At 41.9% G+C, this 23,454-nt stretch overlaps 5 protein-coding genes across 6 annotated transcripts in view; 4 read left to right on the top strand and 1 right to left on the bottom strand.

Annotated features, from left to right (window-relative positions):
• The first annotated feature begins 1,160 nt into the window (after nt 1-1,160).
• Ance (Angiotensin converting enzyme) lies at nt 1,161-4,524 on the top strand. The gene is made up of 8 exons (XM_020954527.2): nt 1,161-1,299; nt 2,208-2,267; nt 2,324-2,870; nt 2,937-3,300; nt 3,367-3,933; nt 4,003-4,143; nt 4,209-4,381; nt 4,445-4,524. Exons 1-8 carry the CDS (start codon nt 1,204-1,206, stop codon nt 4,459-4,461), a joined length of 1,965 nt encoding a protein of 654 aa, XP_020810186.2. The 5' UTR covers nt 1,161-1,203; the 3' UTR covers nt 4,462-4,524.
• A 981-nt stretch (nt 4,525-5,505) lies between these two features.
• Nucleotides 5,506-7,527, top strand: Ance-2 (M2 family metallopeptidase Ance-2). Its single transcript, XM_020954957.2, has 4 exons — nt 5,506-5,529; nt 5,598-6,541; nt 6,601-7,161; nt 7,221-7,527. Exons 1-4 carry the CDS (start codon nt 5,506-5,508, stop codon nt 7,525-7,527), a joined length of 1,836 nt encoding a protein of 611 aa, XP_020810616.2.
• Nucleotides 7,528-7,767: 240 nt separating this feature from the next.
• Acyp (Acylphosphatase) lies at nt 7,768-13,261 on the top strand. The gene is made up of 2 exons (XM_020955078.2): nt 7,768-8,274; nt 13,009-13,261. Exons 1-2 carry the CDS (start codon nt 7,916-7,918, stop codon nt 13,034-13,036), a joined length of 387 nt encoding a protein of 128 aa, XP_020810737.2. The 5' UTR covers nt 7,768-7,915; the 3' UTR covers nt 13,037-13,261.
• The window catches only part of Ance-3 (angiotensin-converting enzyme Ance-3), a 49,771-nt gene continuing 37,580 nt past the window's right edge, over nt 11,264-23,454 (top strand). Inside the window, exons 1-7 of the mRNA XM_020954711.2 lie at nt 11,264-11,838; nt 13,009-13,518; nt 14,475-14,633; nt 14,688-14,928; nt 14,985-15,709; nt 15,831-15,934; nt 16,002-16,100. Of these exons, the coding sequence (XP_020810370.2) occupies nt 11,596-11,838; nt 13,009-13,518; nt 14,475-14,633; nt 14,688-14,928; nt 14,985-15,709; nt 15,831-15,934; nt 16,002-16,100 (2,081 nt within the window). The 5' untranslated portion in view covers nt 11,264-11,595. The remainder of the gene's footprint in view (nt 11,839-13,008; nt 13,519-14,474; nt 14,634-14,687; nt 14,929-14,984; nt 15,710-15,830; nt 15,935-16,001; nt 16,101-23,454) is intronic.
• Vajk1 (chitin-binding protein vajk1) lies at nt 18,938-21,838 on the bottom strand. Of its 2 annotated transcripts, XM_086832096.1 has the most exons (4): nt 21,652-21,838; nt 20,794-21,261; nt 20,142-20,729; nt 18,938-20,032 (listed from the first exon to the last, which is right to left on the bottom strand). In XM_086832096.1, exons 1-4 carry the CDS (start codon nt 21,661-21,663, stop codon nt 20,027-20,029), a joined length of 1,074 nt encoding a protein of 357 aa, XP_086688222.1. In that variant the 5' UTR covers nt 21,664-21,838; the 3' UTR covers nt 18,938-20,026. The 2 variants fall into 2 exon arrangements, with proteins under 2 accessions (XP_086688222.1, XP_086688221.1); XM_086832095.1 differs by having other exon boundaries at nt 19,958-20,729; nt 21,652-21,837.

Below are 23,454 nucleotides of genomic sequence, written 5' to 3'. Positions count from 1 at the left end.
TATGAATACATACAGCTGGGAATTCTATGATTATGTGACTGCTAATAAGTTGGCACATCTGACGTGTATACAAATATACATAAATAGAATGACTGTATTACTGAAAACATCGGCAACTGACAACAGCTCTTCGTGTACAAAATGTTTAAAACCGTGGAGCTTCCAATTCCGCCAAGGCGATATAGGACAACTATTAACTGAATATTTACAAGCAATTGTACGTTTGAGCGTTTGCAATTAAAATATTATCCTTTATAAGGTCAATAATGTTCACTCTCTCAATGCTTACAAGAACTTCCGGCTGAAAATATCGTTTGCCGATAATTCAGTCGCATAGGGAATTCCCTAATTAAAAAGGAAAACCTAAAAACACTTTCTGAACGAGTGAGATAGCGAATATCGATGACAAATGATGTATCGATAAGGCGGACTTTTTAAAATTGATTCAAACATGAAAAGAACATTAGCCGCACCTTCGTTATTTGGTGTTCCAAATCCCAAGGGATTCAATGCATGTTGGTTTATTTCCATTTCACAAATTATCACCTCGCTTTATCATCTTCTTCCTCTTTTTTTTGATACGCCTTCAATATTTGCTAATGTAGCCGTCAAATGTGGGGAAATGTGTCAGGCATATTAATGATCTTCCATACCGCGGATTACCTTCGTTCCTACCTGCCCGGGAGCCTCCGATCAGGCCGAAGACCATCCAGCTGAGGCTTAGCCGCGTTCGCACTGAAATGAAAATAATGCTCGCGATTATCGGACATTTCACCCGGCGACGCAACGTCGCTGGGATAGGCGCTGAGAGAAGACATTACACACGAAAACAAATCTGGTCATATATCAGTCAATGTTCTTAAAAAATAATCAAAATATAAAGTATTTAAGAAGTTTATGTTCAAATAAATATCTTGAATAAATTCCCAAACATAAATTTTCAAATATGAACAAATTAAAGATTTATAAAACCGTACTACCCAATTAATAACCACAAAAGTGATTAGTTTGGAATACAAAAGAGTTCTTTAAATAAAGTATATATTCCAATTATTTATGTTTTTATTATATGAAAAAGAAAATCTTCCGATATGTCTAGTTTGCATTACATTTTGTGTTGTGTGTATTTAATAATTTTTTTCTCTGAGTACCTTTTTTCCTGCCCATTACCGCTTGGCTGCTCTTGGCTATAAAACTCACGCAATGGCACGTAAACACTTTCAGTTCCAGTTCAGATCGGCAGCCGGTCGGTCGTCAAGCTCGTTCCGTTCCGTCACATCGCAGAGACACACTCGCAACGTAAGTTTCCTTAGGCCTTAGAACTTGAAACAAGTCGTTACCCTGATCACAGTAAGCGAATTTTGAAATAACCTTTCGTTAATTGTTAATTGGTATACTAATTGCTGCGTGCAATCGATGTGCTCATTCTGGTGTAATTACTTCCAAATGGTTATTGCCATTTATTGGAGTCAATATACTGAAAATTCGATTCCACCCGGCACTATAATCCGGTGATAATCTTATCGGGATCAGGTGGTAGGTAGTTAGGATCTTTAATGTTTGCCATAGTCATCCTGGTGGACACGGTCATAAATTCTACACACATTTTGTGCTTATCGGGGTTATTTACGATCTTGAATTTATCTGCTCTATCTGCTCTATCGATGTATTTACTCGGGTTTACCCCTCAAGAAAGGTGAAAGGCAGGGTATTTCGTGTAGGTTGTATATTCCGTATCTGTAATGGTTGTTATTTAATGTGAACTAATTGTACAGTGTGCATAACTGGTGCTCATGTTAATTGATTGTCAATGGAAGACCCCGTAAATTACTTACTTTTCGGTAATAAAATTGTTTCAGTGTTCCACGTTCTTCGGTCTTTGATTTTGTTGTTGATTACGAAAGCCCAATCTTTGGACATGTCCTATCTTCTTGCGATATTTACCAAGTGATTTCTTCAGCTGAAGTGGATTTCGGTGAATCTATAGGCACTACAAATTCACTTGAGAAACGCGGGCAGTACATATGTGTGCCGATCTGACCCCAGAGTCATCAGAAAATGAGACATTTTAATCAATTAAGGGGAGAGACCGTACCGACTCTCAGCAGAGTGAAATTAGATCTACGTCATCGAATTGCCATAACAACGTGTCATAGAATGGGAGTCGAGTCTAATCAAAATTCAAAAATGCTAACTACACTTTTCAGGCGGCAAAGTTGGCGCACAAAATGAGGCTGTTCCTTGTAGCACTGCTTGCTACCTTTGCGGTAAGTCCTGCCATGCATTCAGGGGAATGTCCTTAAGTAATCCTCTTCGCTTGCAGTTGTCCAACGCTCTGGTCAAGGAGGAGATCCAGGCCAAGGAGTATCTGGAGAATCTGAACAAGGAGTTGGCCAAGCGCACCAATGTAGAGACCGAGGCAGCTTGGGCCTATGCCTCCAACATCAACGATGAGAACGAGAAGAAAAAGAACGAGATCTCCGCCGAGTTGGCCAAGTTCATGAAGGAGGTGGCCAGCGACACCTTGAAGTTCCAGTGGCGCAGCTATCAGTCGGAGGACCTCCGGCGTCAGTTCAAGTCCCTCACCAAGCTGGGCTATGCCGCTCTGCCAGAAGCCGACTACGCAGAGTTCCTGGAAACAGTCTCCGCCATGGAGTCCAACTTCGCCAAGGTGAAGGTCTGCGACTACAAGGACAAGACCAAGTGCGATCTGGCTTTGGATCCGGAGATCGAGGAGATCATCAGCACTAGCCGCGACCACGAGGAGCTCACGTACTACTGGCGTGAGTTCTACGACAAGGCCGGCACCGCCGTGCGATCCCAATTCGAGCGCTACGTGGAGCTCAATACCAAGGCTGCCAAACTGAATAGTGAGTGAACACAAACATTAACGCATGATTTAAATTTATATTTGCTGTACACCAATCTCTCATCAGATTTCACGTCCGGTGCGGAGGCTTGGTTGGATGAGTACGAGGATGCCACCTTTGAGCAACAGCTGGAGGACATCTTTGCCGAGATTCGTCCGCTCTACGAACAAATCCACGGCTACGTGCGCTATCGCCTGCGAAAGCACTATGGCGACGACGTGGTCTCTGAGAAGGGACCCATTCCCATGCACCTGTTGGGCAACATGTGGGCGCAGCAGTGGTCCGAGATCGCAGACATTGTGTCTCCGTTCCCTGAGAAGCCTCTGGTCGATGTGAGTGCCGAGATGGAGAAGCAGGGCTACACAGCCCTGAAGATGTTCCAGATGGGCGACGACTTCTTCACCTCCATGAACCTCACCAAGCTGCCGCAGTGAGTACACCCTGTCGAAGGTGATCTAAGAGAAATGTAATTAATTGTTTGGTTTTCTTTTCAAAGGAACTTCTGGGACAAGTCGATCATTGAGAAACCCACCGATGGCCGTGACCTCATTTGCCATGCCAGCGCCTGGGACTTTTACCTGACCGATGATGTGCGCATCAAACAGTGCACCCGCGTGACCCAGGACCAGCTCTTCACCGTCCACCACGAGCTGGGACATATTCAGTATTTCCTTCAGTATCAGCACCTGCCCTTCATCTATCGCACTGGTGCCAATCCCGGTTTCCATGAGGCCGTCGGCGATGTTCTTTCTCTGTCGGTGTCCACGCCTAAGCATCTGGAGAAGATTGGTCTGCTTAAGGACTATGTCCGCGACGATGAGGCCCGCATCAACCAGCTCTTCCTCACCGCTCTGGACAAGATTGTGTTCCTGCCTTTTGCCTTCACCATGGACAAGTACCGCTGGGCACTGTTCCGCGGCCAGGTCGACAAGAGCAATTGGAACTGCGCCTTCTGGAAGCTGAGGGATGAGTACTCCGGAATCGAGCCACCAGTGGTGCGCAGCGAGAAGGACTTTGATGCCCCGGCCAAGTATCATGTATCCGCCGATGTTGAATATCTGAGGTTTGTAAAAAGAATCAATTCACCGTTTGTCTTGATAAAGTTAAAACTTAAAAAAACGATCCGTTCTAGATACCTGGTGTCCTTCATCATCCAGTTCCAGTTCTACAAGTCCGCCTGCATTAAGGCTGGCCAGTATGATGCCAGCAATCCTGAGCTGCCCCTGGACAACTGTGACATCTACGGCAGTGCAGCGGCTGGAGCTGCCTTCCAGTAAGTCTTGGGAAGATCCGTATGAGTAAATAAGTTATTATTTGAATGCGTTTCTTACTCATTAGCAACATGCTGTCCCTGGGCGCCTCTAAGCCCTGGCCCGACGCACTGGAGGCCTTCAATGGAGAGCGCACAATGACTGGCAAGGCCATTGCCGAGTACTTTGAGCCACTCCGCGTCTGGCTCGAGGCGGAGAACATCAAGAACAATGTCCACATTGGCTGGACCCCCTCTGAAAGTAAGTTGTACAGTCTTAGGGATCTCTTATACCATTGTTAATTTCTTCATTTTTCCATTTCAGAATGTGTATCTTCCTAATTGATTTGGCTTTGTTGATTTCATACAGTTTTTGTTCAATAAAGTTTCATTAACGTTCCCTTACTTGCTTTAACGTCACTTTTTATTTTATTGCTGGGTGATGGATGGGCTTAAATAAACATGTCAGTTTTGGTTGAACTAAAGTAGTATTTTTGTTAAACAAAAAAATCAAGTGCATGCAAATAAATCAAAACTAGAGTTTATGCAAAAACACACAATGACAAGCAGCAGGTTTGGTTATGCAGCTGTGTCTGACCTTATCAGGGTCAGTTACACTCCGTGTTTGCTGACATTCAGATTGTGCAGAGCAAGCGGTGAAACCGCCAACTTATAAGTTTATATTATTTCAGAATTTTGTAGATGAATTGTAAATACCACTTAAAAAAATAATGTTAAAAAATACTCTTTTTCATATTAAGAACATAATTATTACATTTACAAAACTTAAGAGAATATAAGTTCTAATTGTTTTTACACATTGTTTTTATCGTTGCTCAAGAACGGATTGAGAATATAAACTTTCATTAATATTCATATTCCTACTTCATTGAAATACTGTTATTAATAAATATTCTAGGGTCAAGAATTATTAAAACTGTTTTCGTGTAAGTTATAAAAGTTGGTAATACTCTTGTGAATATTTTAGGCGTTTCAGCAACTCCAAATTACATTCATCAAATTTATTTTATTCTTGAGTTTTATTGAAGAATAAAAGTATTTCAATCAAGTAACTAAAAGATCTGTGTATTTAGTAACTTTACAAAGACAATCTCTCACGATTTGTAAGTGCATGTTATAGCATTTTAAGTGCTCTCAAACTGGTACGCATTAAAATTTTAAATGTCTAACTGGGCGCCCAGACTGTTGGCCACAAACTGGCTTCTCTGGCCATGGAGTGTCGTTGGCCCATGTCAGTTCAGTTCAAGAGCCGGGCAAGCGCAGAACGTTCAGCCAGACTGGTTAATACAGGAAAAGTGCCGGGAATTTCAATGAGCTGGGGAGTTGAGTTGCGAAAGTGAAGTTGATAGAAAGTGTGGGAATACTATGTATCTTTGGTTGTGGCTTGTGGTAAGTCAAAGGGAGTAAGCCTAGAGGTACTGATACACATCCCTTTACTTCTCTGATCTGTTATTTAGCTCCACCTTTGCCTATCGCATGCTGATCCGCCTGATCCCGGTTTGGAAACATTTCTAAAGGATGCCAATCAGCAACTCGCTGTTATCTATGACCAGGCTGTCCTGGCTCAGTTGCTGCACGAGTTGCGTGGCCCCAATGATCTAGTGGCTCTATTAGAGATTGAGGTCACCGACAATAAGCTTGTTAAGTATGTCAGGACCTTATCGACTCGAAAGGCCAAGTTCCGTCGCCTGGGCCTGGGTGATGACCACCAGCGCAGGCAGCTGGCAAAGCTTCCCCTGTTGGGTTATGAGGCTCTTCCTGACCGTGACTTGAGGCGAGTCTATGAACTGGCCTCCAACATGAGCGACAACTACCGCAATGTCAAGATGTGCGCCTACAAACAGCCGGATAATTGCACTCTAAGACTCATACCAGAGGTTCAGTCGGTTGTTCAGGGGAGCCGAGATCTGGACGAGATCGAATATTACTGGTTTGAGTGGCGACGTCGCACGGGATTGGCCACCAGGCACCAATTTGTGGCCTTTATGGACTTGTACAAAAAGGCTGCCAAACTGAATGGATATCCCCGGGCCGAGGACTACTGGTTTCGATCTCTGGAGTTGGGTGCCCAAGAGGCCATGACCCTGCTGGATAGAATTATGCACGGCCTGCGACCTTTGTTTCTCCAGTTTCACGCCCATGTTCGGGGTTCCCTGAGGAAGATGCACGGCGAGGGATTAGTTCCACGGAGTAGACCCTTTCCGCAGCATCTGGCAGAGGTCTTCATTGGAAATGCCTTTCGACGAGTCCAGGCCGAATGGTATGTAGATCTACCAGCGCCACAGCTTGGACTCTCGAATATCACCCAGGAGCTCCATCGTCGCGGATTGACCACAACCCAAAGGGTGTTTTGGAATGTGGCAGAGTTCTTCAGGGGTGTTGGTCTGCCACTGTTGGAGAAGTAAGTGATTACTTATAATTCCCAATAAAATGTGTATTTAATTTCCTATTTTATTTCAGTTCACTGTGGGAATATGCTCAACCAGTGTCCACCGATGACGATGATCATTGCTGGCACAAGGCCTGGCGGTACTATGCTTTGCCCAGAACAAATTTCACCTATTGTCCCCTTAACGATGAGGAACGATTCTTCAATATGTACGAGGCCCAGTCGGATTTGCATTTCTACCGTGCTGCCTCCGCACAGCCGACGGTGTTGCGGGAGGAACCATTTCCCAACTTCAGCGACGCCGTTGGCAAGTGCTTCTCCCTGGCGGCCAGTTCGCCACGTTACCTCCACAAGGTGGGATTGCTGAGGGATGGTCAGTGGAAAGGGTTGCCCGCTCGGTTGAATCGCTTGTATATCCAGGGCTTGAGGGTTGTATTCCTGCTGCCCGTCTTCTATGTCCTCGATCGATACCGCGCGGAAGTGCTGAGCGGACATATCAAGGCGGACGACAATGAGGCCTACTGGAGATTTACGGAGCACTATACGGGTTCAGCGGCTCCTTCTAGAAGGAGCAACGAACAGTTTGATGTGCCGGCCAAGCTGCTTATGGAGGTAGACGATCAGTATGCCAGGTAGAACAATATATAAGATAAATTTCTTCCCAATTAACCAAGTTGATTATACCTTTCAGCCAATTTATGAGCATCGTTCTACAGTTTCAACTATTCAATCATTTTTGTACGAAAACCGGGCAGTTTGAAAAGGGGAGTCCCAAAAAACCCTTGGATTTGTGCGATCTGTCCGATCAGCGTGGCATAGGGGAGGATCTCCAAAAGGCCATGGCCTTGGGATCTTCTGTCCACTACAGAAAGGTCTTGCAAGAGTTGGTAGGAGAACCAGAAATCAGTATTGATGGCTTGCTGAACTACTTTCAACCTCTACACGATTGGCTGCAAGGGGAAAACGAGAAGAACAACCTGGAAATGGGTTGGAAATAAGCATTTTTCTGTACTTAAATATATTTATCAAATATTTGTATCGAATGTATGGATAAGTTATTTATATCAAAACTCTTAACTGCAGTTAAATAAAACGTAAAATCTCCAAATTAAACAATCCCAAGAGTAGGCTACACTTTCTTCCATGTATTTGTGAAGTAAAGTAAAAATGGTAATTTAGGCCAAAATATTAATTAGGTCTACAGTTTTTCAAAGTTTTCCTTACCACTTTCACTTCCCGACATCATCCTGCTTTAAATAAAGTATGTCGTGTTTTAATTGTAAGTTTTAGGCATGCCTTGACCAGTTTCTGTTGGCTTCTGTCAAATTTCCAAAATTGTGTGTCGCGCCGTGTCGCGTCCTCGTCGCGTCCTCGTGCGAGTTCGCCATGGCGGCCGACGGTGTCTGTTCGTGCCAGTTCGAGGTGTTTGGCAAGGTGAAGGGCGTCAACTTCCGGCGCCACGTCCTGCGGAAGGCCAGGACTCTGGGCCTGCGCGGCTGGTGCAGGAACTCGGAACAGAACACAGTGCGCGGCTACATCGAGGGCCCCTCGCCCGAGATGGACGTGATGAAGGAATGGCTCAAGACCACGGGTAGCCCGGAGTCTGACATTAAGATGGTTAAGTTCAGTTCGCATCGGAACAGCCATAGATATGGCTATACCAACTTTGAGATCCGACCCGACAAGATCAGTCAGACCGATGGAATGAGAGGTCCTTCTAATTCTTCAAACGAAAGCATGCGGCAGTAAGTCCTTGCAGTTCCCTGAAAGTTCTTGGAAACACCAATGACACCGAAGGTTTTCAAATCTTTTTATTTAAGAACATTTTATGTGTTTTGAAAAATATTAAAATAACAAAAAATTAATAATACAAATAAGAAGCTGTTGTATCTCTTAATTACTTTTAAACTTAATATTAAATTATATATTAATGTTGCAATATTAGTGGTATTTCTTTTTTAAGACAAAGAAATATTGAAAATATCCTCTGCCTTGAAATATATAAATATTTTGTTTTCCCATCTTAAATGCTTATTAGTTTATAAATAATACAAAAAATATGAGGGAGAGCTTTGAACAAATAAACAAACTTAAGTTTTTACAAAATTGTAGAACTTCTTGCCAACGCAGATTAAACACAATTACAATAATATATTATACTTCTGGCTCTATATGATTTTAAATATTCGACATTATCAGAACTATTGTTAAATCTTTAGTCCCTTCTAATATAAACAAGTGTCAAAGGTAAATATGCTATGTATTTTAATGTAGAACACGGGGCTTACGACGCCATAGCATCGGTTTAAAACTACTTTGTATTCTGGTATGTCTGTAATTTTATGTTTATAATTGTATCCTTTATATTTTGTAATTCTTATGCTATATGTGTTATCAACAATCTTTCTGTATCTGCTTTAGTGTATTTGGTCTTCGTTAGCCTTATCCTTAAAGACAGATTTTCAAAGTTAAATCAGGCTCCAGGTTATATTCCCCTTTTCGAAGCGGAATTAGGTTTAAAGTCCCGTCAGACAGAACCGGGGGTGGCTGAGGAAGTCACAGTTCGCTGGGTTTTCCTTGGCTCTGAATTATTTAATGCTTTCTTAATGATGATCGCCCTGTGCATAAAGCAAAAGCATTGTCTGAATAAAATAAATAACCGGAAGGAATTTAAAGCAAATGCAAAGCATAAACGAGCTCAGTAATTAAAATGCACTTGATTGTGATGACTCCCGAGGGCTCTTCAATCGGCAGCCACTCATTATAATAACGAATAACTATATTTAAAAAGTAAATATTATCGACAGTATTTGCCTAATGTGCGTCATGCTAAGCGGTCAGCGCTTTTATGGGCGTATCGACTTACACAAGCCAAGTTACTCGTGAAAATTAATTACTTACAGGCACTTGCCGCTATTTTCCCACGGTTCTTGGCTGGTCTAGGGCTCGTGTAAAATGTGGCTTAGAGCTTAGTGCTAATAGAACCTCAACTGACCTTGACTTTAATTAGCATTTTTGCCAAAAACAAAAAGTGTTTTTTGCAGGGATCAGTTCCAGGTACAAATGTAGCCAACCACATCATAAAGCTGGCTAATATTTATGAGCTCATTTCCGAGACAGATAGACTTCGCAGATCGCAATCTAATTACACTCTGAATCACATATCCGAATATTTATATGCATTCTCGTTTGTACGCCACTGGATTGGCAATCAAGCCATCAATCAGCATGCCAAGTCATTCCATTCATTGGGTCGTGAAGCTCATTAGAGGATAGTTCTCTCCTTATATCTCAACGCGATCAGTGATCGTTCGTTCATTCGTGATGAGTCACAACTTTTTTCGCATTTCGCTAGTTCAAGAGTGAGTGCAATCAGTTTAGAATCTAAACTTTAGATTCCTAAGGCAAAAGAGGCTAACTTATATTTTGCATATTAATTATAGGAATTCCTCCACACATCTCATTATTCACTTTCTTGATATGAATCACAGTCAAACCTGAGCAAATCAATCACTTTCACACAAACATGAGCAAAACTTAAACATTCTTATAAATTATATTATGCTTGAAACAAATTAAGATACATAAGTTAAGTAAATAAATGTCAAAGACAACTTTTCCGAAGATTAACTGTAATGCATTCTTACCTGTTTACACATGTTCTAAGCACGTTAGTTTAATGAGTAGTGGAACTTATACATTTGTATCTTACTAGTAAAGGTAGTTACAAAGTGATTTGCTTTTGCCGCCAGGTCTAGTCTCAGGTGGAACGCATTTGTTGCAAACTTCATTAAGTACACCTGCCTGGCGATCTGCTGGAATGAGTCAAGATGTTTTCCACATTTCTCTGGGTCAAGAGCGACAATAAAAGCGGCTCAATGCGGGTGCTTCAGTGTTGTTATGTGGAACGTATGATCATGAGAGATGCAGGTGAGGGTAGAGTTTTAGTGTAATGTGTGCATTAGATATATTATGTTAAAAAACATAGTACATCCATTATATTACTTTTGAAGCTTAATAATAATTTAATTAGTTATTGATTTAAATAATGCCATGAATCTTTTTAACAAAATGACACGAGAGTGTGGAACCGAACCCATCTTAACATTATTTTTGTATTTATTTTAAACAATGGTAAGCTCTAGGGAGGTATTCCATTACTATAGCAATTTTTGATACATTTTTGTAGATTCTTAATTTTCTCGATCTGCTACCTTATGTACTTAGCTTCTAATTTATGAGTTTTCGAAGACTTTAAGCTGGATTTAAAAACCCCAAATGATTGTTAACTCCGGCATTTTGCCGACTTCTGACTCGTTTCGAGTGAGTTCCGACCTCAGGCAGCCCACTCAATTGTCGCGTACTTTCTCACAGTCACCATTATTATGCGGTCGAGCTTTTTGGCCGATAAGTACGTACATGGACGTGGGGCATGCACCTGTGTGGGGATACCCTTACCCTCCCTTATAATTGTCGACATGCATGCAAAAACGATTTACATAAATACGACTCACACACACGCTTACAGTGGCAGCTCCACCTCATTGTTGTTCCCAAGCTTATGGAAGATTCGATTGTTGTTGTTGTCGTCCCAGTGCTAATTGCGATTATCTCACACGAATATACATTTGCACAAACATACTATATGTAGAGAGACATCAGCGCCGGCAGAGACGCCAACTGCAACTGCGACGCGACTGCGTTTAAATTTGAATTCATTTTCGAGTTGAAAACAAAAAAAGTGGCAAGTAATCTCGAAAAATATTCTTACTGTCTAGTCAGTAGAGTTTTAGACGCGTTACCGGACGCTACGTGGGCGGTACAGTGGATCAGAGAAAGTACCAACGAGATCGATCGAGTGCCAAGTGAAAGTGAAGAGCAAAATCAAATCTCTAAATATATGGGATATATATTATATATACCTAAATATCAGCAGACCCTAGTCTGCTAATCATACTGCCAGTGGCCTGCAATTAAAGTATTTAATTGCTTGTGAAAGAGTTAATAAGTGAGCTGTCAGTGGTGACCTTGGCAGTGTGGAATATAGATCTTAAGATAAAAAAATAATGCCCAGTGCTTCGGTCTTAACCTGGCTCTGTCTCGGCCTCAGCCTGACTCTGAGCCAGTGCGATCCCCAGTTGAATTTGCCCACCCCACAGCCAGAGGTGTTCTACAATGGCTATACCCCAAATGTGGCCACCACACCCGCCCAGTTGCGGGCGGATAGGGATCGGGACCAACGCTATGGTCCACCCTACTCCGATGCAGGAGGAGGTGGCAACACCAACGACGCACTGGATGACTTTAGGGTGGGTTACAGCACTCTATAAAGATTAGTGATTAGTGAAAAGTAAAAGCTGTCAAACACAATTGATTGCATTAAGTTTGTTAAGGTGTGGTTTCTAAAAGAGATCCATAAACATTTTAAATCAAATATAAAGCTTACTAAACATTCTCTAAAGTACAAATATAAGTAAAAACAAGAAAGGAAGCTAACTTCGGCACGCCGAAGTTTATATACCCTTGCAGATAGAACTTCTATCAATAAAAAACCATACAATAGAAATAATATATATTTGTGTTAAAAAACAGTGAAGTAATACCTGCTTTCATTTCATTCACCTATACATATTATATTTGCAGTTTTACATTCAAAGACTTGCATTTTTCCTCTACATCAAACGATCGTTTGTATGGCACCTATATGATATAATAGTCCGATTTTCATGAAATTTGACACAAAATTTAAGACTGATATAAAATGCCTATACCTAAAATTTGATGAAAATCAGTTGAAAACTGAAAAGGTTATAAATTTATTTGTATTAATTTCTCGATCGTTCCTATGGGAGCTATATGATATAGTAGTCCGATTTTCATAAAATTTTATGCAAAATTGTAGAGTGTAGTAAAATGGCTATATCTCAAATTTGATCCAATTCTATTGAAAACTGAAAAAGTTAAACATTTTTTTGTAAAAATTTTCCGATCATTCCTATGGCAGCTATATGATATAGGTCGTCCGATCCGGCCCGTTCCGACATATATATGAGTGAGAGTATATAGAAGGCTAACTACAAAGTTTCATTCAGATAGCTTCAAAACTGAGAGACTAGTTTGCGTAGAAACGGACAGACGGACAGACGGACAGACGGACAGACGGACAGACGGACAGACGGACAGACGGACAGAAGGACAGACGGACAGACGGACATGGCTAGATCGACTCGGCTGTTGATCCTGATCAAGAATATATATACTTTATATAATCGGAGGTGTCTCCTTCACTGCGTTGCAAACTTCTGACTGAAATTATAATACCCTGCAAGGGTATAAAAAAGATCCTATGGTCCTTATAACCTCAAGAGTACCTCAAATTACTTTGAAATCATTTATAACATGTATTTGTATTTTACATTATAATATCATCAATGTGAAATTCCTTACTCCAACCTAACCCTTCGAACTTTCACTTTCAGTACGGTCAAACTAGTGAGGAACGCATGAGACTCGGCTATGCCTATCCCTCGCCGCGCGTAAATTTCTCGGATTCGCCCTTTAGTGAGGATCGGTTTTCCAACCACAACTACGGACCATTGGTGTCCAGCTCCACTGATCGCAGCTTTGGCAACGATCCCAGCCAGAATGGACGTTATTCAGATGGACCCATCCCCACGCAAGGAGAGCGAAACTACAACCCCAACGATCAGTACAACTACAATAATAATCCCAATGTGGAGTTCTTGGGCATCAACAATCGCAATCGTTTCGAGAATCCCTTCCTCTCGAATCAGGATCGGTTCAACTTGAATCAAGGATATTTGGAACGCCAGCGTTACCAGCAGGATCGTCGCTATCAACAGGAACTGGAGAAGCTGCGTAACCTTCTCGTGGAAACCGACCAGAAAGGCTCCCTGGAGTGCACCGCCAACGTGGCCGCCCAGTGGAATTTCGAGACGAACGTCAACGATTTTACCCAAACGGAAGCGGTGAGTGAGCCAAGTACTCGTACTCGTACTCGTATGTACATCGCGTAATTGTGGTTGAACGGCACGCGATACTTGCGGTGGTGGTGGTGCAGTTTTCCCATAGCACACACACTCTAGGTTTTCTTACACACGCACACTCGGATAAGTCCCAAAAGTCGCATTCAGAAGGTCGAATGGCTTTGTCAGATTCCCAGGCAGACATTCCAATGTCAAAGAGCTAGAGTTTCTGAGGGTAGAGATATGACTTTTCTTTAAAAGCGTAAATATGGAAAATGAACATGTAACATGTGGGAGACATCTTCGACCTCATAAGGTATATATTTTATTGATCAACATTTTGATCATAGATTTTGTCAGACAGACGTCTTTTCATATGAAACAATAAATCTCAAATACTTAAAGAGCTCGAGCAATAAATTGCTGACAACATTCATATCATAATGTTCATAATGTGTCTTACTTTGAAAATATTAAATTATTAAATTATTACACAATAAAGATAATTAGATCTTATCCCAAAGTTTTTCTATCTACATTCCTCATGCAATTCAATCTCTTCTCGAACCAGGCAAAGTGCTGCAAAATGAAATAAGTTTAGGTTTTTTTTTTGTTTTGGCGCTCTGGAATATTATTTTAGTTTATTTTAAGTCTTGGGAAGATGGGTACCTGGTTTTTTTTACAGTCAGTACTCGATTGATTTTCAATATTTATTTTATAAAGCTGTAAAATCCAAGTGGTGCAAATACTTAATAACAAAATCGTTCAGAAAAATTTGAAAATTTTGTTTTAAATCTATTTAAAGCCCTTGTGTTAAGTTTCTAACTTTAACAAATGATTTCCGGAAAACACTACGGTAGGTGGCTGTATAAATCTGTAGATACTTGATTTTAATAAGAGTCCATGTTTACCTGAAATTTTCATTAGTAGAATTAATTAATTTGTTATTATTCCACCAGCTGAATGCTCAACAGCGTTATGTGGAGTTCCAGCGCATCACGGCTGAACAATCCAAGCGGATTAACAAGGATCTCATCTTTGACCGCCGCCTCTACCGACAACTGATGCTGCAGTCTGAGGTGGGACCCAATGCCTTGCCTTTGGATGTATTGGACAGGGTAAGGTGCTTTATCCCTTGCTTAATGAATTGTTTAAAATATTCTATACCACAGTACAACCGCCTGCTGAATGAGATGCTGTTCCTGTACAACAGTGCCGGCATCTGCGCCTACCAGCAGCCCTTCCAGTGCGATCTGCACTACATACCACACCTGAAGGACATCATGGCCAAGAGCAGGGATTGGGATGAGTTGCAGCACACGTGGGTGGAGTACCACCGGAAGGCGGGACGTGGAATGCGCGACAGCTACGAACAGCTGATCGACGTCATGCAGGATGTGGCCAGTGTGAACAGTGAGTAACTGAGTCAATTATCCAGAGAACCAATCTAAAGCCTCCTTAATTTGCAGACGTTACCAATGGCGGGGAGTACTGGTATCTGGCCTATGAGTCCGGTAACTTCCGGCAGGACATGGACATCGTTTGGGAGCAGATCCGACCACTTTACGAGAGTCTGCACTCGTATGTCCGACGCAAGTTAAGAGACTACTATGGGCCGGACCGCATTAATCGAATAGCGCCTATTCCCTCCCACATTCTGGGCAACATGTACGGTCAGTCCTGGTCAAATGTTCTGGACATCCTGATACCCTACCCTGGAAGAAAGCTCATCGATGTCACGCCGCGCATGGTGGAGCAGGGATATACTCCTCTGCTGATGTTCCAACTCGCCGAGGAGTTTTTCACTTCGATTAACATGTCTGCCGTGGGTCCGGAGTTCTATCGCAGCTCCATATTCGAGCAGCCCTTGGACCGGCGAGTTCTCTGTGAGCCGTCGGCCTGGGACTTCTGCAATCGCCATGACTTCCGGGTCAAAATATGCACCGACATCAACCAGCGAAGCTTGATCAGTGTGCATCATGAGATGGCCCACATACAGTACTTTTTGCAGTACCGTCACCTGCCCAAGATTTTCAGGAACGGCGCCAATCCAGCCTTCCACCAGGCTGTGGGCGATGCCATTGGCCTCTCGGTGTCCACTCCTAGGCACCTGCAAACCCTGGGATTGCTGCAGAGGTCCCTCGACGAGTCCAGCTATGACATAAACTATCTGTTCACCATGGCAATCGATAAGGTAATAAATTAAGTAACAACTTAAAGAGTAACAGATACTACCTGAGGTTATATAACAATTGTTTAATTGTATTTGTACAAACTGGAGAAAAAACACGTTTTGAATTTCCTAATCCTTACAGGTGGCTTTTCTACCTTTTGCTCTGTCCTTGGACAATTGGCGTTACGATGTCTTTAGTGGCAACGCGAATAAACGAACCATGAATTGCCATTACTGGAATTTGCGGTAAGTGTAAAGGTCCATGAAATATTTAATATAAATTTATATTAAATTTTAATTGTAACATTTACAGGGAAAAATACTCGGGCATTAAGCCTCCAGTTTTACGCTCTGAAAAGGATTTTGACTTGGGGGCTAAGTATCACATACCAGCCAATATTCCCTACATCAAGTAAGTCATTGAAAAGTTCTTTATTAAGTGATTTTTTTCAATTGATTATACAATTTACTACATAACCATGGCAATTAAAAGGCAAAACTGCGGCATGTTATTAATTTTGCGATTTCTGATTACAATTTACACACGATTTGAAATATTTTCCGTCAAATTGCCGGCGATTACGCGTCGCGATCGCTGGGATCGTCGAACCGGCCATAAAGCTGGCCCACTAACATCACATAATGGCCAACACACACACACACACACACACATACATATGCAACAAGCTCTGACTCTGTGGAAAAGAAAATGAAATGAAACTGAAAACTCACATGTCGGTAGCGTTTCCCGCATTCACTTTCCACATGGCTGCTGCCACCGGGCGAAGCGGGTTTAGTTGGCCATCATTTGAATAAGCCCGGACGAAAAACGGTTACGAAAATCCAGGCAGTAACCAAAATTTAACTGCGCAGTCTAGACTGTCTTAATTTGAACGACTGACCCAGTAAACTATATAACAGAGTCTCGGATTTTCATTCATTAGCTAAATCTTATTATCAAATAGAATTAGAGGAGGTGTGTTATATATCATTTTCTTATCCAATGTCTGCATTTCAGAATACTTCGAATTAATGGTTTGAATTTAATAACTCAGTTGGCGGAAAATAGAATAGTGATAAATATGAATAAATATGAATAATAATAGCTTGTTGGGAATATTTTCAAATTTAATGAAATGATTTCACTTAGCTTAGTTTAACTAAAGAACTTTGCATCAAAAAAGGTCATTAAGCTTTAGAAAAATTTATAAAGAAACAAGAGATAACAGGTATGCAAATTGAAATTAAATGGAACATTGATATGGATTTATGAAAATTTAAAAATAACAGGGCGGAAGGCAAAATAACATGATGCTTAATAAGGAATGTGTATTATTATATGTATGTTGCTAGGAACATATTGTGGAACAACCAAAAAAAATAAATGTTGCTATGAACATGATGTTTAAGATTCTAATGTAGATGTTGTAAAAGTTAAACATACACACTTTATACTTTATTCTCAATTGTTTATAAGGTGGTACTATGTTATAATATCCTTATACCATATGGGTATTCTGTAAAAATATATATAATTCCTTCAGCGATGATGACTTCTCTTCTGATCATTTCACCTATATATATATTTTTTTTTTATGTATGTTTCTAAAAATAATTAGAAATATAACTGGCACTCTTACAATAAATGCTAAAATCATAGTCAAAGGCAGAGAGTTATATTTAGCTGTCTTATGAAACAGAATGTTATCTCTTATTAATATTTTCTTGGGAGTAGACTGGCTTCCACTTCAATGTTGTTGAAATAATAAAGTGTAAGCTCAGTTCTCCATTAGAGCCATTAGCCAGATTTTTATTGCCATTCTTTTGGCATTAGCCACACACTCGGCAAGGAACGAGGTGGGCGGCGAGGATGGAGGATAACAACGCCAGTTCGGGCATTGTGCTGGCGATTATTTATTGCATAATCAATAAACTGCAAACGCTACAGTTGCAGTTACATAAACAAAGCTACCAGAAACAACTGGCCACCGAGAGAGTTAGCCCCAATATGGTAATAAAAGCGAGCTGGGCCTCGGCGACTTGCGACTCGCGACTCGACGGGGCTCGGGCTCAAATATCGGTTAGCGGCACATGTCCTACAAACCGACTGAGGAAAAACGTGATAAATCCGTGGCCCACTTTGCTAACCCAGTCTGAAATTGCAGCGGCTTCAATGGAGCCGAAAATGCAAATTGAAACCCAATCTTTGTGGCCGATGCAACAAGCGGGCAGTTGCAAAAGGCAAAAGGAGTGCAAAAAGCCAAGCCGCAGCCGAGACCAAAAAACCAGACCCCTCGCGGGTGCTAATAAAAAGCAATGCCCACACCGCAAAATAAACGCTAGGAAATGGCCAAGAGTGCACCAGAGCCGGAGCCAGAGTCAGGCTGGAGTTTGGAGCTGAGACTCGTGGAAAGCAAAGTGATGGTGTGGAAAATGTAATAAACATGTTCAACTGTCCCCTGCCCCCTCTCAGGCTGTCTCTCTGTGGGCGAGACACTTTGAATATGCAATTATGAATGCAAGGCGATGTTTACCTCATTTGAAAATTAGATAAGACATTTATGGGCAATGCAGAAACGACTTGATTTGTCTCTTCGCCCTCCGTGTCTGCCATTTCCATATTTGATTTAAACGCGAAACGAAAGTGGATTTGTCTTATGAATAGATTGCCAAAAGTGGCTAATGATTACTACGATTTATGGAAAAGTTTGGCTGTACAGTATCTGAATCCTGTAGTGTTTGGTACTGTTAAAAGTCTTGAATGCTGACAATCTAGCAATCATGTTTTACTTTCGAAATTATCTGAATAATTTACTATGAACCTCAAAGATCGTAGCTCGGAAGGTTGGTCTATCTATCATTAAAGATGTAAAATTTAGTCAAAGTATAAATTATTCTATTAAATTCTTTTATATACGAAGTTTGTACTTGTCTTTCTGTCTCTTGATCATTGTTATTAACGAAGTGGTCTTGGAAATTATATATTCCAGGAAGCTATTGGTTAATAATTGTGGTTCAAATTGTGGTTGTTGGTAAAGAATTGTGGCCTATAATTATTGTAAACGCTTTACGATGAGTTACTGAGTTACTGAGATGGTGTTCACTTTAAAAATTAATGCAACGCAAGGATTTCATTGAATCCCCAGTATTAAGTTAAAAACTATTATAATTTTCTACATAATTCTTTTAATAGGTATTTGATATTTAGGGTGTAGAAATAAAGTAGAGGAATAATAAAATTCAATTGAGTTTTCGTTTTGATCACTTGTTTTTTTTTATTTATTTGATTGTGTATCATTCATCAGCTTCATTTTGTATGAGATTTTGTTTTTTTTGTTAGCTTTTATACAGAGTCAAAAAATATTTGGTAAATTAAGTACTTTTTATAAATCCGTTTCGTTTGCTTCTAAGAACAAGCAAAATTACATAGACATATTACAAACTAGGTAGCGGAGAACATTACAAAAACTAATACAATACGTTCGTTTACAAACTGACTTAAATAGGGGTCTCCTATCTATCGAATATCGAATATCGCACGAGCTTAAACGCTATCAGAAGTCTTATCACACGCTCACAACGCTGGGACGCTGCACACAACTGGATCGATCGGTTTTGGTTATATCCGATTGATCTCACTTGGGAACCGGACCGGGTGCACGAGTCGGGCGGACCAGAGCAGAAGAGGGAGGGGCCGCGGCTGGAGGACAAAACAGCGGCGGCAACCACGTCGATGATGCACCCAGGCGGTGTCGAATCCGTCGTCCAACAATCCACATCGTCGTCGCAGCACAACAAGCCTGGGATCCTGGGATCTTGCAACTGTGTGTGTGTCCGATCGAGTGTCTTGGAGGGGAGGGAGTGGGCTGGTGTTCATTCCTAGATCTTGATCTTGTTCTAGTTACAGTTCCTGTTATCGTTATTGTTGTGTGGCCTGTGCGGCCCAAATGTGTTGCTTTGAAGGTCTAAATCTAAAGTTCCTTTACATTTCACTCGTTCACATTGCTCACGGGTCTTGTCAACGTTTCAGGGTTTCCTTTGCTTTTTGTTTTTTTTTTTGTGTCTTATGGCTTACGGCTAGAAGAGAGTTCGGTCTAAAAGCTAAGTGTTCGTCTCGTATCTCGTCTGGTTCTCTAAATCTCTGTCGTTTATCACGTTCTGCATAGCAAAGTATGTTCCGGGGACGGTATGAAATGGAGTGATCGGAGTTGGGGAATGGTCTATGGTCTATGGTCTGTGATCTATGGTATATGGTTTATGATTGTGGCTTTGGGTTTCGGTTGTTTTGGGAAATATATAGGGGAAATGGAAGAGTTTAGCTAGCCATCCCGTTCATTCTCAATGCTGCAAAGAAAAGCGAAAGAGGCGGAAAAGAGAGAAAGAGAGAATTCATTTCACCAGTTTAGTAGCCGTGATATGAATGATAATCATGAGAGGCAAAATCATGCTCCACCTCGTGCTCATGCTCCACAATGGGGTGCGAGTGATGATGATGGATGGGGGCGTGATGGTGGTCCTCCTCGATGTGCTTGTGGACGAACTCCGGCTCCTTGTAGCTGACGTGCTTCTCGTGGATCTCTGGGACGTGCTTCTCGATGTGAACATGGACGGGCTTCTCCACGGGGATCTTGACCGGGTACGGAACGTGTTTCTCCACCTTCACGGGCACCTCCTTGATGACGGGATAGGGGGCGGGCACATGGACCTTGACCTCATAGGGCACTGGCTTCTCGACATGCACGGGCACGGGGCGATCATAAGGAACATGGACGGGCACCGGCACCTTCTTGATCACGGGCACGGGCACTGGCTTGTCCACGTAGTGAGGAACCGGCTTGTCAATGTAGTGGGGCACTGGCTTCTCGACGGGCACCTTGACAGGGTAGTGGACAACCTTCTCCACGGGATAGGGCTTGTCGACGTGCACGTGCTTCTCCACGTTGTAGTGGACAACCTTCTCCACGGGGTAGGGTGCGGGCACATGGACCTTCACGGGCACATGGACCTTCTTTTCAACTGGATAAGGAGCGGGCACATGGACCTGCAACAAGTAAGTCAAGAAGTTAAGACCCTATTCGGCTGGGTTATGTCACTTCCAAACCCACCTTCACGGGCACGGGGCGATCGTAGTGCACATGCACGGGGTAGTGAACCTTCTTTTCGACGGGATACGGAGCTGGCACCTCGTACGGAACCTTCACAATCTCCTTAACCTCATAGGGGATGTGCTTGACGACCGGGTACGGCTTGGGCACTTTGACCTTAACGGGCACATGGACATGCTTCTCCACCGGCACATGCACGATCTTCTCGATGGGTACGGGCACTGGGACCTTCTTGATGACGGTCAGTGTCTTCTCCTCATGCACCGGGAAGTGGGGCACGTGATGGTGGTGATAGTCCTCGTAGTGATGCAGTCCGCGCTTCGACTTGGTGGTGTCCTCACTGGCCGCTGGCTCCGCGGGCTTGGCCTCGGGCTCAGCCTTCTTCTCCTCGACGGCGGCCTTCTCGGCCTCCGCCTGGACGTAGCTGCTGGCCAGGAGTACAACCAGGGCCAGCGATGTCGCTGTGCGCTGTAAATTAAAGAAAGGATTATTAGTTGTGGGGTTAGCTTAATATCTTGGCTTAGAATAGATTTTTAAGATATAAGGAAATTTGGTTAGAAAAGTTGCAGATTTGAAATCGGAATTGATCTTGGAGATTTTTTAGCAATTAAATTTAATCCAATATATTGTAATAATAAATATTGAATTTGTTTTTGTTTGTTAAAACAATTGTTATTGAGTCTATTCTTCTTCTGAGTTTTGACAAATGTATCTAATACTTTACATCACTGTAACTAAGATCAGATCTAATGATCTTTTAAAATTTTTAAGTTCAAATTGATCACATTTTTTCCCAAACTGGGATATTCTCGAGTTCCTTGTTCACTTCACTGTCTTGTCCTGCCCTCGGATACGTACCATCAACTTCATGCTGCTGCGTTAATCCTTCGATGGACGGGAATGGAAATCCGTTTCCCCTGGTCGTGAGTCAGCTGTGGCAGAACTGATCCCGTTTGGTCGAGGGATTACTATTGATCACTGGTAACACGTTCCGTACACACTGGGCTGTAGACTGTTCGACGGTTAACGGTTTAATGATGCCAACTGCAGCGCCTGCGCGCACTTTTATAGTTCCACGCCGAATGAATGGATGCACGAAGCGAATGCGCGGCCATCAAGCCGAAGACCAGGTCGGATCGGATCGGATCGGATCGGATTGGATCGACGGCAGTAATAACAATCGCAATAGTCCAAAACACATGCGGCGCAGCGAATGGTGAGCGGTGTGCTTTTCGTGAGCTTCCCGCTTGCCACCTCCCCGCCTTCGGTGGTCCACTGGCTCCGCTTGGTTTTCGGAGGCGCGAAGTCGACGCAGCCAAGCGCCAAATGCAGCGCCACCATCAGCGCAGAAAAAAAAAGGAAAAAGAAAAGCAAGAACGGTAGTCGCACCACAAAGACCAATCTCTGTACACCCTTTGATGTCTTACAGAATCTTTTTAGCGACAAAGTAATATTAAAAGAATAATAGGAAAATATTTAATGCCTTAAGTGAAGGTCTAAAGACTTTCTCTTGTTTCAAATGTCAAGTTTTTATAAAAATCAATATTGATAAATAAACGCCATAACTTAATGCCTATATTTAGCTGTACAAAACATTTGAAATCATGGTTTTAGAAGCTTGAAGCACACTTGAAGCTAATCCAAATAACCAATAACACCTATTTCTAATTTTATTATTACTTTGAAAGTTTACTTTTTTTTTGTGTATTAAGGAAAAACTCATATTTTATGATTCCTATTGTACGAACTAAAACTGTTACTATCCCTTTTTAAAACTATATAGCAAAATAACTAAAATTAGTAATAGTATAATAGTTATAATATTATTAATTCCATTGTTATTATTTCATTATACAATTCAGGTCACTTTTAGTGGCATTAAGCCTTAGTACTGCCTGAAGTTCCCCTTAATCATTGTTTTTATTAACAATTAACAGTATTTATTGAGTCATAACAACTATGCATTTAAATGGGCGCTGCAAAAGACTCGTAAAAGTCGTAAAACTCTCCCTGGAATGGGGTATTAAAGCAGAAGTAAGATTGCAATATCAAGAGGAGACTCCGCGAATGGCCGGGGCCCGGTGGTGTCTCTATGGATGCGTGCCATTTTGCTGTTTAATTCGACTACCGTCAGCTGCCGCTTTTCGCTTCTTGTTGCCGCTGCAAGTCAGTCAATGCACGTAAAAGGCTTGAGAAACCACAGCGGCAACATCAGCCGCAGCGGCACCACAACTTGGGGCTGGTAATTGAATAATACCCAAATGGATGAGCCGCCTTCGGGCCACTTCAAGTGATGAGCTGTTTGCTTTGTTGCCAGTCTTCATTTCAATGTTACTTTTATGGTAATGCAAATGATTATGTACTTGTTTCTGGGCTGCTTTTATTGTTTATCTATTTGGTGATTGAGAGATAGTCCTGCTCTGCGATTGTTTTGATTGATTGATTACCATTACCAAGTGGGGTATTTAGAGGGGAACTTTCAAAAGAACAAACCAAAGCATAACTTGAACATAAGTCATTTAGTTTTTAGTTTAAAATGTATTCGTTCTTAGCACCAGCTTAAACTACCTCGCTTATTCCCTTACTGTTCAACACCCACTCTTTTGCTTAAATCCCTTTTCGGACAGCATTATCTCTTGCTCAACAGACAAGTGACTATAT

Source organism: Drosophila serrata, unplaced genomic scaffold (genome assembly GCF_035046125.1).
Source record: "Drosophila serrata isolate PLE 108 unplaced genomic scaffold, ASM3504612v1 contig_245, whole genome shotgun sequence".
Taxonomy (NCBI): domain Eukaryota; kingdom Metazoa; phylum Arthropoda; class Insecta; order Diptera; family Drosophilidae; genus Drosophila; species Drosophila serrata.
This window is presented reverse-complemented; position numbering and strand designations above follow the sequence as displayed.

Bases quoted from the DNA above. Each gene is read 5' to 3' on its own strand.
- Vajk1 (XM_086832095.1), bottom strand. The intron at 20,730-20,793 runs GTGGGTTTGGAA...TACTTGTTGCAG, and splicing joins ATCGCCCCGTGCCCGTGAAG to GTCCATGTGCCCGCTCCTTA.
- Acyp (XM_020955078.2), top strand. From the start codon at position 7,916: ATGGCGGCCGACGGTGTCTGTTCGTGCCAGTTCGAGGTGTTTGGCAAG. The intron at 8,275-13,008 runs GTAAGTCCTTGC...TTTCACTTTCAG, and splicing joins TCAAACGAAAGCATGCGGCA to TACGGTCAAACTAGTGAGGA.
- Ance-2 (XM_020954957.2), top strand. From the start codon at position 5,506: ATGTATCTTTGGTTGTGGCTTGTG. The intron at 5,530-5,597 runs GTAAGTCAAAGG...TCTGTTATTTAG, and splicing joins ATCTTTGGTTGTGGCTTGTG to CTCCACCTTTGCCTATCGCA. The intron at 6,542-6,600 runs GTAAGTGATTAC...ATTTTATTTCAG, and splicing joins GGTCTGCCACTGTTGGAGAA to TTCACTGTGGGAATATGCTC.
- Ance (XM_020954527.2), top strand. From the start codon at position 1,204: ATGGCACGTAAACACTTTCAGTTCCAGTTCAGATCGGCAGCCGGTCGG. The intron at 3,301-3,366 runs GTGAGTACACCC...TTCTTTTCAAAG, and splicing joins AACCTCACCAAGCTGCCGCA to GAACTTCTGGGACAAGTCGA. The intron at 3,934-4,002 runs GTTTGTAAAAAG...GATCCGTTCTAG, and splicing joins GCCGATGTTGAATATCTGAG to ATACCTGGTGTCCTTCATCA.